Below are 17,477 nucleotides of genomic sequence, written 5' to 3' on the forward strand. Positions count from 1 at the left end.
ACACAGAATTGAAGGTCAGTTGTTTGAACTTTATATTAACATGTCCTCACTACATTTAAATCCTGAAATGGTATGTAACACCAGCTCAGTGCTGCTGGTTACCAGGCTACCATCATTATGGTTAAGTCTGTCATAACATAATGCTGTGCATGCAGTTGTGTGTAAGCAAACTGTGTGCAACGAGATTATATCATGGAATCATGGAAATTCAGTAATATTGGTAATGACTTGCCACATTTCTGCTATTGTGACATCCCTTATCTCAACATGTCAGTTGTGTTCAGCTCTAAACTTTAGACACAAACCTAGAAAGCCACATTCACAAAAGTTGTACAGCTACTGAAGGAAGTCTTTTGGTGGTGTTTACATTTGTTATGAACCTTTCCAGTACCACCAAACATAAACCTCTTCTTTTCAGAAGATACAACTGTTCACAGCTCAAGGGGTCAGAGCTCTCCACTGAACAATATACAGAACATGTACTTACTGAAACTATGTTTGATCAACAATGAATTTGAAGCATTTCAGCATTTAATATCTTTGGGTTCTGGATTATTAGTCAGACAAAACAAGACATGGAAATGTTACCTTCAGCCCTGGGCCATTATGATGCACACGTTTCACCATCTTAGATTTAGTTTTTAAGTGATTAGCCAGTTCATTGTAAAAAATAACTGACAGATTAATTCATATTCTAAATGTGATTGATTTCCAAATATCTATTGAAACAGCTCAAGCCTCTTTTGAAAAAAAACAAAACAACAACATATATATTCAGTCCAATCTTCAATATTTTATACAACAAATAATACTTGTGACTTTTGTTGTATGGTATCATTTCCTTCTGCATGGAACATTATATATTTGTAGTTTGTAGATAGTCAGTGAATTGGAAGAGGATGTGTTTTCCTGCCTACAGACAGATCACCTGTTTAGGCCGTATTCAGGAACAGTCTTAGCTCTCAGTGCCCTCAAAGCACCTTTAACTCGCATGAGATGCTTACAGGTCTAATTTTCTTTTTTTTAACTGGACTGCACTGTAAAACGTATCCGTGCTATGACATCGTCAGCCTGGTAGCTGTCTGAGCATCGTGGTGTTCTCTGGAGGCTGCTGGAAAATGTCTTCTAAGTGTTTTGTTGTGAAGTAGCCAGGAGTGTTAAACTTTCAGGAGCACCAGGAACAAAAGCACTGACTGTGTACTGGAAGAATGATGACAGTCCCAGTTGGGGACATCAATAATTCCTGCAAATACACAGGCAGGATGACAAATAGGAGATGAAAATGTGGCAGATAGATGACACAAAAGCATGCGGTGCAGTGACTGATGTTGCTACTTAAATCGTGCATGTTCATAATTAGGTGATTTATGGTGGTCATTGCAGATTCACCAGCAGTCTCCTGAGTTCCTGTCCATTCTGCTGCCTCGCACCATATTAACATCATTTCACTATTTATCTACACGACTCGAACTCTCAACGACCGCACTTGTAATAAAGTATTTTATGGATCTAGCTGGTACTTATACCACTTATATAGAACTCTGTCCCAGGTACAAGAGTGATGTCTGCATAATTAGTTTATGACAATGTGTGCATTGAACACTCCCATTGGCCACGCTGCTGTTCCCTTACTTACATCGTTAGCCAGTTAGCCGTTGGCGGTCTGCCCGCACACTCCACTGAAAATATGAGTGTTGCCTAAAATTGTCAAGATCGTCCAAATGTCAAAGTCCCAACTTTTCAACACCTTATGGACTTATGACTTATGACACTGAAATGCCCTGAAGAGCCTGGGAATTTGGAGGATTGTTATTGGCTGAGAGGTGAAGCGGTAGAACAAAAAATAATCAACGAGGCCTCATCCAACAAAAACATACTTTTAAAATTATGGGGGAAATTCAATTTGGAAATTTTTCTGTTCGAAGTAAAATTTTTACTACGAAAAAGAGATTTCATAACAATAGTTTTGTTAATTAACTAAATTATTTAACTATGTATATTTCATTAACATATTTTACTTTTCAGTTTTATCAACGTATATACATAAGTTTGGCATTTTGTATGATTTTGTGTGTAAATTTCAGACAAACAAAAAACACCACATCAGGCATAGGCTAGCATCACGCTGTCTGTCCAAAACCAGTTTTTTGCATCAGAATCAGATCAAAATCTGATCTAAACGCAAGTCATTAAAGTCATCTGTATTATTATTATTATTATTATTAATATATATATATATTTTTTTATATATATATAAAGCCCTTAATAGCAACTTGCCATCATATATCACTTCCTTTTCAAATTGGTTCTACATGTATTATTCGACTTCAAGTGACTGGCTAATGCTTGAAGTTCTACACACAACTGAGAAAATTGCCTTTAGTTTTTGTGCAAGTGCACACAAGGAGCAGTGGAAGGCTTTTACCTCCACAGTTAGTTAGTCGTGACTTCATGGTAAATGATGGGTCAATCAGATTGTAACATGAAGCGATTTCCTGAACAGCAGAGATGTTACTAACTGTATCACCCACTGTTGGTCACCTGGGTTCCTACTCACAGTATGGATAAAACCTCATAAGTCATTGCTACCCTAAAAATGTGAAGCCAATAAACAGGAGTGTTGTGCAAACAACTGATGCCAGAGCAGGATGGATGGAGGGGGAAGAATAAGGTGGAGTCAGTGATGGTGGTGGTACCTGGCCCAGGATGCCCCCCATCAGAGTCCACATGGCCTGGCCTTCACTGCGCAGCTCTCCGTTCACATTGAGCAGCTCCTCCAGAAACTCACACAGCTGCATCAGGAGAGAAAAGGCAACACAAGAGTGAACAGAATATTGATATCGTTTCAGTCTGTGTTAAGTACAGAGCTGCAGTGAGGACATGGTTAGCCTAGCTTAGCCTAGCCAGCTTCAGTTCAAAGTTCAAAATACACCTCCCAACAAATCTAAAGCTCAATCATTTACATGTTGTCTCTCATTTGTCTCAACCTGTACACAACAAGGAAACACAATTTGCTGTTTTAGAGGGTAGATGTGTTGCCAGCCAAGTGCAGATGCAGTGACCTTGGCCTGTCAGAAGTCTGGTTTAGGTCGCCAGGTTTGTTACCCGTGCTCGAGTGCAATCTGTTGTTTCACCCAGCAAATGTAACATTATGTTTGTGTGCAGATTAAACAGACATGTGACCTATTCATTTGTGAACTCCTCATTGTTTCCAGTCTTTATATTATGCCAAGTCACCCAGTTGTGACTCCTACTGTGTACAAAACACACGGACATCAGCCTCATATTATATTTTTGGAAGGAAGGAAAGAAAGAAAGGACAAAAATATTTGCGTAACCTGCCGTTGTGTTGAGTTTGGAGGATGTGTTGAAATGGTATTTGCAACTACAAGCAAAATTATTACACAAATTGTGCTGTTACACTGTTTAATATTTACTAGTGCAGTAAGGTTAAGTAAAAAAAAACTGTAGCTCTTTCAAGCTTATTTAAGTGTATCACACCACCAAGTCAATGGTGAAGTGTAACAGATAAAAAGCTTCTACCTGACTTTATTTAACGTGCACATGGTCAGAGGGGTTAAACAGTGGTGGAAGGGTCACAGGTAGAGGAATATAACTCAGCCTTATGACTGAGAGTTTCAGTGCTGAAGGAGCAGACGAAGCTTTCAGTCAGCTTTGGAGTCAATGTTAACGGTTTGATATCATCGCTGTATATGATCTGCAGGAGTTGAGCCTCGTGTCATGACTAAACCTTGTACTGCTCTCTACTACCATACATCAGTAATGACATTCCTCCACCAGCATTTTCTCCAAGGCCGTGTAAGAGCAACTCAGGCGAGGCAATTAGCAACACACACTCCATTAATAACGTTTAACACGCACGGCAGAAGACTGAACGCAACATTAACTCTGGTGACTTTTCCTCTGCCGTTGCGTTCCCCTCCTCGTGTTGACAGATGGAGCGGCAGCCTCTTCACAGAGGTCACATGTCTGAGAGGCGAGACAAGAGGACAGGATTCCTGAAGCCATCTTGTAGCGCAGATCCATCTAAACTGTCTAATGTGGTGATACCATGTATAACCTGAGCTGAATATCAGGAATTAAAGCATAAACCTGAAACACTTTGAAAATGAACACACCAATGAAAATGAATGGCCACTTATCATACTTACAAAACACGTATACTTTCGCCCGATATCACTTGAAACTGGACATTTACTCGAGATTCTTTGCCTTGATGTTGAACTTTCAAATGAACATATTAACGAAGGGTGATTGAAAAGTTCAAACTGTGCCGGAGCGCAGCGGAATGATGTGCACGGAGTAGGAGGAAGCACACTAAATTACATTACTGAGAAAGTATCATGTCACCTGATCAACATCAGCACCTGTGTTACACCTGTTTGTGGCCTGTGCCCATCTGTGATTTCACACAGCGTGGATGTGAAAACCTTCATGAAAATGGCAACAGAACACTTGAAATATGGTAATGTTGCAGTGAGCAGGGCGAGGTGTTCTGACCTCAGACTGGATATAAAAGTGTTCGTGGCCTCCAGCTCTAAAAAATGAGGCCGATGAAGAAGTGCCTTAAGCGGCAATACCACCGAGTGCCACTAGAGGTTGGCTGCAAAAAGCCTCCGGCGCCATAGACTCCCATTCAACTTCTCTCATCAAATTTAAATCAATAATATTTTTCCACAAGTTATTTCAGTGTTGTTAGCTAAAGTTGCTCCTCATTATTAGGTTTCCATGTGAAAATAGTCCCTCATTAACTGGAGAATAAGTTTTAAAAAGACCTGTTTTTGGGGGCGTGTCTGTTTGATTGACAAGCATATACAAGCTATATTGACAAGCTATACAAGCATGCTGTGGTGCAGTCACGTTACAGCTATCGGTGTGCGGGACGTAGTATCGTTGGGCTTCCAATCGGATCAGTCAGATCACCAACCAATGGGTGACGCCACTGTTGGATGCTGCTTGGTTCTAACTGGGACTCATATTTAAGAGGGGGAGAACGTCACTGTCCAAAACTGGGGGGAGATCTGATGATCACGCTACATTAGCATGTTAGCATGCTGACATTAGCATTTACCTGAAAGGAGTGCAGTGAACAGCCTCACAGCCACAAGCATTACTGTAGTTAGATGTTCTCCCAGATCTTTGTATCACCGACTGCATACATGTGATTTAATATCACTTCAGCTGGATTTAATGAGCCTGAACCAGAAGTATACAGTTTTGTTTAGCTTGATTATTAAACACCGGTGGCTGTAATTTACAGATCATAAACGACGCAGCCACACAAAGTGATTAACTTCTGTTCATGTAGTTAGTGCTTAATTATTTGTACTTGAAGTACTGCCTAATAATCCTGCCGATTACTATACTATATTTATCACATAAATTTCAAACACTTTGTCTCATTTGTTGTGGAATAAAGCACTTAACTGTGCGTTTGGATTGTGCTGCTCACCTTGTTGTACTCCACATGCAGTTTTTCTTGCTCGCTCTCCAGCTTGTCTTTTAAGTTCTTCTGCTCGGAGATGTTGTCCTGGATCTGGATCATTCGCATGTTCCGCTCTGAATTACAATGGGACAAAAATCAATAGCATGATCACAATCTTTATACAGGAAACAGCACATGAGAGAGTGTACTGATGGCAGATAGGCCCTCTGCTATAGGCTAATGGAGTACGCCTTCAAGGTTACCACCACGCTGCCATTTATTTGGGTAAAAAGAGCCTTTACACAGTATTCACAGTAACTCAACCACACTGTGCAACAGTTAAACCTTTAAATGCTAAAATGCTGTAACTTCCTTGAAATAACTGTAATAATAATCAATATACTTCCTGCATTTTTGATCTAACAAACAGAGATTACAAGCTTATTATCATTAAAAAAAAAAAAAAAAAAAAGGTTTCTAGATGCATATCAAGAAATGAAAGTGCAAGGAGCACAAGACAAGCATAAGAGGTGCTGGCAGCCAACATAAGGATGAGCAGCTGGTTTTCAGCTCAGCTTTTACTCAGCAGCCCTGAAGGACGACGGAGGAGGATGGAAATGAAAAACAGTGCATCTCGTTTCACTGCTGCTTTCTGAATGTAGGCTGAACACATTCAAGTAATATTACAGTGTTAAAAGGCAAAAGCCCTTCTTGCAAACAGAACCTGCCAAAATACCAGATAGTGGGTCCAAAGGCATCAGAACACGGTTCAGCACCTCGGAGGATGTGTTCAGAATCAGGATTCTCAGGTTATTTGGCAACACTAATTTCTAAGTGTACCACAACAAAATGTGTGTATATTGTGTTTTAAAAGTGCATTAAAATAGAATAGGAAGAGTTGGATTTGCTCTGTTCTTAAGAAAAGCTCTGCCTTTGTTTAAAAAAAAACAAAGAGGGGAGATAAATGGTGTTAAAGGTAAAGCAGGTAATTTCCTGCAGCAAACTACTAAGCGGAGCTGCCAAGTGATTTTCTCCCCGAGCTTAAAAAGCCTTGTGTTATATTTCATTAAAGGGAAAGTGTTACCAGAAGCTCCCTTCACTTCAAGGTAGGCAGTGTGCCTGCACAATTAAATACTGAGAAACCCTGTAATGTGGGTTTTCCAGACCCACTGCCAGTGCAGATTAATAATTGGTATCAGAAGAGAAGAATGTTACAACTACAGAACAGATGTCCTGTCCTGCATGAAGTGACCATCAGCCAACCACAGCACTCTGCACCTACGACTCTGCATGAAGTGGTGGTTCATGTAAAGCGACTGCAGCGGGCAACACAGGTCTGATCTCACATCATTACAACGCCACACCCTCAAATCGTGTCATTTTCAGTCTTCAGCCCAGCAAACACTACAGTGTCATCACTGGAGGACATTTATCTGACTTCACAGAGCTCTTCATCTTCAACGCACTCTGATTAGCAAAATAAATGGAATTCCTCTGCATAAACACCAAACAGCAACAGCATTAACACCGCTGACAGGTGACGTGATTAACATTGTTTATCTCATTCCAATGGCATGGGATATGTCCGGCAGCAAATGAACAGGTAGTTCTTAAAGTTGATGTGCTGGAAGCGGGACAAGTGTGAGGATCATGATGGCAACATGAGAGCATCTCCAAAATGGGGTAGTAGTGGGTAGTTCCAGGTTTGCCAAACTGGTCCAAGGGAAGACAATTGGTGAACTGCTGACAGGTTCATGGGTGTCTGATGGGGAGGGAAGCGACTGCAATGGACACATGAGCGTCAAAATGGACCATAGAGCAAAGGAAGAAGGTGAATCATGTCGTCTCTTCCATCGTGTGGACAGCCGGGTGCGTAGATTACCCGGAGAAAAGATGGCAGCAGGATGCACTGTGGGAGGAGGGTAGGCCAGCCGAGGCAGTGTGATGCTCTGGGAAATGTTCTGATGGGAAACTTTGGGCCATCGATGTTAGTCTGACAAGCACCCCTGACCTAAACATTGCTGCACGAACCACAAACACCCAACGAATGTCAACGGTTATTCCCTGATGGCAGAGTTCTTTTTCAGCAGGATAATGGTCCCTCGCACACTGCAAGAATTGTTCAGAGATGGTTTGAGGAACATGAGTTCAAGGTGTTGTAAAAACATGGGCCATGTAAAAAGATCCACCTCACAACCTCCAGGATTTAAAGGATCTGCTGCTAACATCTTGGTGCTCTTTTCAGTGGTGTTATTGAGTCCAAACCTCAACAGGTCAGAGTAGTTTTGGCAGCACAACGGGACCGACACAATATTAGGCAAGTGGTGGTTGGGAAGGTGATTGGGACTGATTGTTATGAGTCTGTGGTTTCATTTAACTGGCAATTAAATACTGGATTATATAATGTAAAACTACTTTTAAATACTTTTGTTGAGAATGTCAGAATATTATCATGGAAGATTTACTACAACATTTAATCTAAACCAGAGACGACCTGCAGAGAGGTTCATGGGCTTCGAATTTTAAACCATTATTTTTTACTTATGAATATCTAAAGCATCAACTTCACTCACAGAAAACAAACAGCTTCCAAAGCATTGCTGTGTTCTGGACTAATCTGTAAAAAAATGTCTTCCTGTAATTGGAGACATGGAGGTATACAAACTTTATACACTGTTACACAACAATAATTAGGGAAGTCAGTGTAACAGGAAAATGTTAATGGATTCTCAACTGATTGTAAAATTTCCATCAGATCAGTAATGCCTGCAAATATAAATTTTAGGAGATAATTTTTTTCTCAAACTGTAACTCAGTTGGAAATGACCCAACACAAACCAACACAACAGCACTGACTGGAATCCACAGAGTTTTCTCACCCAGGTAGTAGTTGACGAAGTCCGCAGTGAGAGCCGGCTGCTTGTGTTTCCTGCGGCCGTCCATGCTGGCGTTGGCATCAGACGTGTCAACGGGGAAAATGTCCGTGCTGATGCCCATCAGTTCTGCCTTCCTCATTAGCTTCCTGATGGCTGAGGCACTAGAGGTCAGAGGTCGCGGCAGTTTCTCCCGGGGCACCCAGGCCTGAGGCCGAGTGTTCCTGGACAGCTCCGCTTTGGCCCGATACTGCTGCAGGCGGGTGGTGATCCGGGCCTGCAGGTGGGACACACTAACTTTTTTACAGGTGGTCCTTTTGTCATTCACATGAATCTCACACCAAAACAAAGGAAACCAATGATTTTTTTTTTACATGCTTCTATAACAGAAGCATGTAAAAGCTCTTCTGCTTTCAGGGTTTCCACCAGAAGCTGCGAGCTGGGATTTGCTCCCATTCAGCCAAAGAGGCACCAGAGAGGTCCAACACTGATATTGGGCAGCTCGGCTCACGGTTGGTGTTCCACATAAATCTGAGTAAACGGTTTCTTTATAGAGCTTGCTTTGTGCCACTGTCATTTAGAAACAGGAAAGAGATGAACACACACAGAAGACCTAAAGCTAGAAGCACACCGATGTTTCTTAAAGTTTGGGAAGTTCACAACACACCGTTATGATATTGTGTTGATGTACTGTGGAAATGTTTTGGACACTTAAAGTATTGATGAGACTTTAAAAATGAACTGCAGTTAAGAGAAATCATCTAAAATAAATGAGTGTGTTGCCTTTAAAACAGCATCAGCTCTCCTCAGTACACTCTTACGGTCTTTTGAGGTTCTCGGCAGGAAGCTATTCAGTATCCTGGAGAACGTGCTACAATTCTTTGGATGATTTAGTCTATCTCAGTGTCTCCTGGTTGTTCATGTGATCCCAGACCGACGCCAACATGCTGAGATCAGGACTCTGTGGGGGCCGGACCATCTGTTGCTCTTTCAGACTCTGGCTGGATGTTTGTGCTTCTTGTCATGGTGGAGGAGGAATTTGAGACTTTTGCAACAATACAGATGATCTACAATGATATTTACTTGTTGGGGGGTTGCGGGTTTACAACTCTTTATATGTGTTGTGTGGATTTCAATCTCGGTAGTGATTTCCTCAAGATGAAACTGTCACCTGGCTGTGAGGTGAGTGATGTTCGGCTGCAGTCAGCGCGAGTCCGATTCAGACATCCACAAAGAGTGTCATGTCAACACAGGACTAACCAGGAAAATATATTTGATACAGTTCTGTTAGAGTGCTGCAGGGGGAGTGGGGAGTTAATGAAAGCTTGTTAATATGACCTCTTAAAGTCTAAAACACCGTGGTCAAGTTTTACAAAGAACACAGAGTTGATAAAGACAGGAGAATTCAAACAGGAAGGGACAGAGACATTAACACATTTCCCTGCAGTCAGGCTCTAAACCTTGTGTGTGCTCATATGAATGCTGCTGACCAGGGATCACCTGAATGGTAACACTTCTAACCCATTGTATGGTGGTCCAGACACAGTACAATACTGTCACCTCTCAAACTAAGCCAGAGCTACTGGCAACAAGTAGCTGATTAATTGATTTGTTGATTGAAAAAAAATATATTTCCAACTATTTTCATTATCAATGAATTGTTTTGGAGTCATATTTTGAAGAAGAAAATTCAAAAGTTTTGATTGCAGCTTCTTTCTTTCAGTTTTTTGTGGTTTCTTAAGTCCTCCTTGATAATAAATGGAATATCTTTTGCTTGTGGATTGTTGATCAGGAGAAAACAATATTCTAGACAGCTGCTTGGGCTTTGAGAAACAATGGTCAACATGCTTTTGTCCATTTCCTGACATTTTCAAGACCAAACAGTTAATAGATTCATCTAGAAACATGTGCAGATGTAGTTAAAGTTAATAATTGTATGATAGACAGATGAGTGTATAAAGGTTTTGATATTGTGGAGAGCAAACTCAGTCGCTAACAAGTGGAAGGTGGACTGTGGCTGAACAAACCTGAGCTTCAGGAGTCAGCTGTTTCTCTCTCTCCTGCAGAGAGACCTTACAATACGACTGTAAGGCCAGGTAGTTCTTCCTTTTCCACTTCCTGTCAAAGCGGTCTGCGTGTTGTTTACAGTAGGCAAAAAATGGATCAGCGATATCCTGAGGAGACACAAACACATGTAAACATTAACAGTTCAGTTTAGTAAAGAGTGAGAACATGACCCTGCATAGCTTTTACTTTGATGACCTATTACAACCCAGTTCTCTCCATTTCTCACTCAAATACAGGACGAAACACTCCACATGTTGAAGCCGTGTTTTGTAGCAGCTGGAGTTAACCTAAAGTTATTTCAGTGCAGGTTGCTGCAGAGGATGACAGCAGCATCAACATCGTGTGTGTGTGTGTGTGTGTGTGTAGACGGTGTGTGTGTGTGTGTGTGTGTGTGTGTGTGTGTGTGTGTGTGTGTGTGTGTGTGTGTGTGTGTGTGTGTGTGTGTGTGTGTGGCTGAGGTAGGAGGAGGACGCTGAGGGTTCTGACCTGGACATATTTAACTCATCAGCTCTGTCCAGACTTTCCTCAGCTTCAGTCCCTTTTACTTCAATCCTGTGATCATCTTCCTTCTGATCACGTTATTTTGATGACACCTGTTTTCCAGCGTTCCCCTGTGTGCCTCTCTGCTTTGTCTCAGACTCCCTTTAGACTTACTCTGCACCATCCTCAGTAATTCTTTGTTACCGTCTCTGAAAGCTGAAGGCATGGAGCTGTATGCATTCTTTACATTAGCATAAAATAAATCCCACATTTTATTGTCGCTGGTCAGAGGTTTACAAATGAACTAAATGTTGGAAGAGCAGAGAGTGAGCATGATTAAAGTCTCCAGAAATGACTATGAAGGTATCAGGGTGTCGTGTTAGAAGCCTGCTGATAGTTGCAGACAGTACGGACACAAATTAATTTCCAACAGTTTGATATACAAGCTCCATAAACATAAACAGTAAGTGTCCTGTATTACACCAGCACTGCAGTCCCTCCTTTCTTCTTACCGTTTCTCTCCTGTTCGGTTGTTCGTTTCTACGTCATGAAACTCAAACTCTTTGAATATTGTTTGACTTCAGTTTGTCACTGCGTGGTTCTGTTTAATGGTAAAATATCATTGTGTGTTGAATGTCCAGTGTTGCTTCACCTACCTCCTCTGCTGCAGCCTCAGACAGGAGTCCCTCCCTCTGTGCACAGGTGACGTGGAAGTAGGAACGACACATTCCTGCATCACAGCTGATGCACACACCGGTGCGGGCAAAGCGGGCGTCCTCACAGAAGCTGCACTCCTACATACACAACCAATACAACAGGGAGACTTAAAGCTGCTGTGGATACAGTGAACACTGGGTTCTCTCTGGCCATCATATTCATGGCTTCTGTCATGCACATGTGCCACGGAGTGGACGCAGAATACACACAACTATTTCAAAACTACACATTTTCTCTCAGGAGTCACTAAAGGCAGCTGCACCACACCGTGTAGAAACATGTTGAAATGTGTGTTCTGTTCTCCCAAAGAGCAGACGTACTGCTGAGTGAAGCAGCTCGGGCCAAAGAAATCAACAAATATGTCACTATTCAATTACTGTCATTGCTTCTACTTTGACATTTCATGATGTACACAGACTCATTTTTTTCTCTTTAACGAGCACTTAGCACTAGTACCACTGCTACTGTTAGCTCTTACACTTCTGACAGAGGAACTTCAGTCAGTGCCTGCACATCAGGGGACATTTCAACCATCTGTAACACTCAAAGTGCAACAAATCCAAAATGTTTTCAATGCTTCAACTTAAACGTGCTGATTCCAATGCTTTCAGTATGACGATTCAGATTCATGTCAAACTTTAAGCACCAGTTCAAGAACCTTTAGGGACAACACTTCAACTGACTTTAGCTCTTTCACTTCACCTCAGACATTCGCTCAATGCAAGGACGAACCTTTATCTGAAATTTGAATCGCTGCAATAGCTAATACGAAAATGAACACTTCAAACCCTTTCAGTGCTTTAACTCTTTAAAGGCTTTAGCTTCAGCTACAGAGTTCAAATGTTGCCAGTGGAAGTGAGCTTTTTTAATTTGCTTTGTAAAATGGCTTTATGTAATTCCGGTGGAAAATAACGACGCAAGAATGATGATGAAATATTTGGATATACTGTCAGGAAACCCTAATCTACACAGCAGCTTCTGCAGGATGTTAAACAAGTCCGTAAATCACTGTGAACATCCTGCAGCATCAGTATGTAAAAAGAAAACTTGCCTTGGCCCCATATTTTGAATAATTCATCTCCGTGAGCGTCACTGGTCGCAGTTTATCGATGTCTCCAAATGCGACTCCAGGAACGTAAAGTGCACAAACCACATGCACCCATCTGAAAACATTAAAGAATGAAAAAAAAAAAAAACCGGGGTGATAAAGAGACACAGAACGTACTGCACAGTATGAAAATCGTCACCTGAAAATGGTTCCTGTTAAAGGGTGGCATTTAAAATGTATTGATCTCTGCGTGCTGATATCAAGGAATGCTATAAGACTGATGACAATCTATAGCTGCTGTTTATATTTGCATTTAGTGTAGAGAATTACTGCCGACAATGAGAAACTTAATATTATGAAATTGTCTGCAGTGAGTTGCTCAGACACTTCAAAAAGAAATGGACTCATAGATTTATGCAGCCCCAGACTCTGGCTACAGTTTGGTGTGACACAATTTCAAATGCGGACTTTAGGGAAGAGAATCCGAAGTCCAATATAAAGATATCCATCTCTAGCAAGCAACCGCTTCACAGTTTAATTTGCTGTGTTTTTCATGCTCTAGTGAAGTAGTAAATTCGGGTGCAGCCTGGCTGAGGAGCACTATCAGTGATAACGTGGCTGAAGTCTCCACGCTTCACATAACACACTCTTTTCTCTCATTCCTTTTCTTCCTCTATCTCTTCTCTTCCCTCCATCCCCCTCTCTCTCTCCACCACTTCTCTCTCTCCTCCTTAATCCAACTCCCTTTTCTCCTCACCACTGAATATATGTACCATTTAGATAGCTTTTAGCTGCCTGCAGCATTTTGACCAGTACAGGTCATTAGGCGTTATTTGTTTCTGAACACGTTCCACTCGCTGCCTCTCATAAATGGCAGCTGACCAGCAGGTCAACATGCCAGTGTGTCCCACCTGCCAGCGTCTGTCTCTTTGAAGATGCCGTCCTGGTTGGGGCACAGCTCACAGCTGGGAGTCACTCCGTTCTTACAGGCGTCACAGAACCAAGGCTCTGTCGAATTCTCTGAGGCCGAGCTCATGATGGAGTCGCTCTCCCCGTCCACGCCGTAACACCCTGCAAACACACAACATTTTGTTGTCAGGGCAATATCAATTATATTGTTCATTAGGGATTACAGCACTTATCATTTTTCCGTGTCACTGCCATCTCAAAGGGCAGTAAGATGAACATCAGGGAATGTCTCTGCCCTCAGAAGACTAAGTGGCATGTCATCGAGCTGCTCTGATGAGGAGGCAGGTGTGGTTGAGGTTCAGTGGCACAGTTTCAACTTGTGCTATGCACAGATTAACGGTCCAAAACCAATGAATGAATTAAGGGTGTGCAAAGATCGACTTGATGGTAAGAGATGAAAGGCTGCAGCAACCTGTCTGACTGGCTCTGACTTACTGGACTGCTTTTAGACACCTTTTTAAGGTTGTAGCTTGATGTAAACAATAAACTACAAAAATAAGATCCAAATTGTTAAAATGGATTTATTGTTAATGCGTGGGAGTCTGGCGAAGCACACCTATAGTGTAGGTTCTGACCAATCAGGTTGCATCATGGTTTAATTATGGTCCATGCAGAAAATACAAGCAGCTGAAAAGGGCCACTCCCATTTCATGAGCGTACACGTAGACACACACACACACACACACACACACACACACACACACACACACACACACACACACACACACACACACACACACACACACAGGAAATAGCCCCGTTGTGTTTGAAGCCAACAGTACAAAAGGAGGGCTGGCTGGGTTTGGAGCTTTTCTTGGCAGCTTACTTCAATTTATGGACCACACTGGAATCAATCAGCACACAGCTCCCTACAATTATTGCTGTGTAACATGCAGTCCGGTCAAATCTGCATCCTGAGCAAGTAGGAGAAAAATAAGCCCTGTTAGTCTCTGCTCCAGAGCTGTCAATCTTCTGTGGCACTGCAGCAAGACAAATTGAACATTAAATTAAAAAAATAAAATAAAATAAAAAAAAATGATGTAGCCCCAGAGAAGCAAGAATAAGCCAAGCGAACGCATTTTAATGTTGTCCTCTTAATTTTCTGAGGTTGCCTAAACAATTACTTGGTGATGTGGTTTCTATGGCAGCTATTACACCAGGCAAACGTGCTTTTCACTACCAATGAGGGCAGCAATCAGTACTCTGCCTCCTTTGGGGAGATAACACTCCAACTCCTAATTCAGTCAAGCAGCCTTCAGGCTTTTTGAGCAATGGGAAAGACTCACAAATCAAAAGCTCAATGTTCTGCAGGCCTGTCACTGAATGCCACACTGGGGAGTCAGGCAGCCCATCAAAAGCAAACAGTGGAGCAGACAGAGTTGTTTATTCAGCTCTGCACTTTGTTTGGTGGGCGCATGTCCTTTTCTGATTGAGAGACCATTTGCTGTGTGTCACGGTGAATCACTAATTTTGAACTCGATTCTTCAGAGGCTGTGGGGGCGACATCTTCAGTTCCTACAGGCCCCTGGTTCCTCCTACAGATCGACTCACTGGGGTAATTAAGTCACAGCTAGAGTCCGTCCTGACCTTCAAAATGGAAGATGTACTTAGAATCAACTACTCAAGATGTGAACATAACTGCTGCCTATTTCTACTTCCATTTCCCCCGCAGTATGTGGCAAGGGCAGGAGGCTAACTCCTAGCTCCAATATAGCTCCACTCAACGTTTATTTTCTTAAAGACAGGTATTACTGGAATACCTCTGGCAACAGTTAGGCGCTTCATCTTCTCTGATTGGGCTTTGAACCGTGGAACTGGGGATTGTGAACGACCACCATACTGGTTTAACCGACTTATGGCTGAACCATGGCACAAATCTTCGGTGTTCCTTTTGAACTGAGATACAAAGCTCAGACCGTTAAGCCACGGGTTGCTGGCTAATACGAGCTAAGCTGACAAAAAGTGATGACTACAGGATAGCTTCATAATCCCTGAAGGAAAGATTATCCTTGTCAGAAATGACGAGCTGGGCAGGGGAAAAAAAAAATAAGGTAGAGTTGAGTGAACCAAGAAAAGTACTTTTAACTGTATGGAGACTTAACAGAGAAAAACAGCTTGCTGGCCCTCAACAAAGGCGAACCAATTAGGTAGGATGGGATCCAGACATGACAATATGAAAGCTTCAGTGTATGAAGAATAAAGATGGGCTGTTGATTTTTATGGGATAAAAAAAGTGATGAGCACTTCTCAAAAGTAAACCATCCATCTCATTCAGACAGCACGTTGAACATGTTCAACCCGACAGACATCTATAATCAGCATCACCACTCAGCTACAGCTATATCAATACCAATAACAAATACGTGGCAAATTAAAGTAAAAACGTGAATCAATTATTGGAGAATCATACTGAATGTAGATATTTCCATACAGGCCACAAGACTTCTGTGAATGGATGAGGATACAAATAACGTGATTCCTGTGCCATGGCCTATGAAGTCCGCCCAACCTGAACACCTAAATAAGACTGGAGTTGAGGGACATGTTAGACCACGTCCTCCATCATCATCATCATCATCATGAAAACAAAAAATAAAACAATCTTTCTCTTCTTCTTCATCCCTCCAGTAGAGTTATAAAGTTGATCTGGAGACTCACAGTGAAAATGTTGTCATTTCTGTGTTTTCCAGAAGTGAACCATCAGTGTTGTCCCACCGGAGGAAGAGCAAACAGGCAGATAATCAAATGGCTAACTGACGACTGATCAGGAACGTTTAAGTTGATTGGTTAAAATCATATTTTGAAGAAAAAAAGATCCTAAAAATGTACTAATCCACCTTTTGATTTGCTGTTTTCTTCTATGATAAACCTTTATATCAAAGCAGCCCAATTTGGTGCCTGTGGGCCACATATGGCCCGCACCTCTGTTTGTTTTGGCCAATTACAACATTTGACAAGCTCATGCTTACTCTCCTTATTTTTAAGTGCTGTAAAATCCTGACCGTAATGACTACAAACTGTAAATTTGGTGCAGCTAAAAGTACATAATATTCAAGTTTCATGGCAATCTACAGCATAGTGCTGTTCAGCTTCACTATTAAATTCCATGAGCCTCTGACTTATCTATGAAGGACGATGGGATGCCCTCTCTCTCCTGCTGATGTTCATGTGCTGTTCGTGTGTCCTATGTCACTGACTTTGAAGATGAAAGCACATTTAGAAAAATATTAGGAAAATAATTACAGCAAAATAATAAAATTAATATTAAACTGAATAAAGAGTAGTGTTTATTCTAAAATTATATTTCAGATTTAAAATATACATTTTCTGAAAAATGTAATGCAATTTGAATGAAATGGAATTTCACATGACCTAATTTAAAACATTTATTTTTGGCTCGCAGCCCTCCATCCAGATTAGTTTTGTGTCCTTTATAGGAAACAATTGTGGCACCTCTTCATTTATATGAATGACAAACTGAGTTTTTTTTTTTATAGTTCTGAAATGTTGGTTGGACAAATAAGAAGTTGGAATGGTGTAAACTTGGGCTTTGATGAATTCTTTTGGATACTAGCTTCTGTGCATTTGATTGGAATGTTCACCGAACGTTTGGCACATTTTACTTTGTAATCATTTCATAAACATAGAAATCAACAAAGTGGATGTTTCAGCATGAATAAATCACTTTATCTCGATGTACTAGTACATCCAAATAATTTTTTTCAACCCTAATTTGAATCTAAAAAAATGGTTCTTGTAAAATATTATTTTATATTACAGACAAACAACATTAAATTCATGTTGAGCTAAGATCTACTTCTTTGAGGCATGAAGCATACGGCCAACAACAGATACAGTAAAATTGAATGTATTTTAT

The 17,477-nt window shown here is 41.3% G+C and overlaps 1 protein-coding gene across 4 annotated transcripts in view; it reads right to left on the minus strand.

The window, feature by feature from the left end:
* Positions 1-17,477, minus strand: part of phf14 (PHD finger protein 14) — a 106,937-nt gene that overhangs the window by 73,788 nt on the left and 15,672 nt on the right. For all 4 annotated transcript variants that reach the window (XM_069175895.1, XM_069175894.1, XM_069175893.1 and 1 more), the window contains exons 5-11: positions 13,543-13,702; positions 12,635-12,746; positions 11,523-11,660; positions 10,347-10,493; positions 8,326-8,596; positions 5,474-5,580; positions 2,697-2,792 (exon numbers count right to left, since the gene is read on the minus strand). In XM_069175895.1, coding sequence (XP_069031996.1) covers positions 2,697-2,792; positions 5,474-5,580; positions 8,326-8,596; positions 10,347-10,493; positions 11,523-11,660; positions 12,635-12,746; positions 13,543-13,702 — 1,031 coding nt within the window. The remainder of the gene's footprint in view (positions 1-2,696; positions 2,793-5,473; positions 5,581-8,325; positions 8,597-10,346; positions 10,494-11,522; positions 11,661-12,634; positions 12,747-13,542; positions 13,703-17,477) is intronic.

The sequence above is a fragment of the Embiotoca jacksoni genome, unplaced genomic scaffold (assembly GCF_022577435.1).
Source record: "Embiotoca jacksoni isolate LCO1_2020_lvr unplaced genomic scaffold, fEmbJac1.0.p SCAF_7, whole genome shotgun sequence".
Taxonomy (NCBI): domain Eukaryota; kingdom Metazoa; phylum Chordata; class Actinopteri; family Embiotocidae; genus Embiotoca; species Embiotoca jacksoni.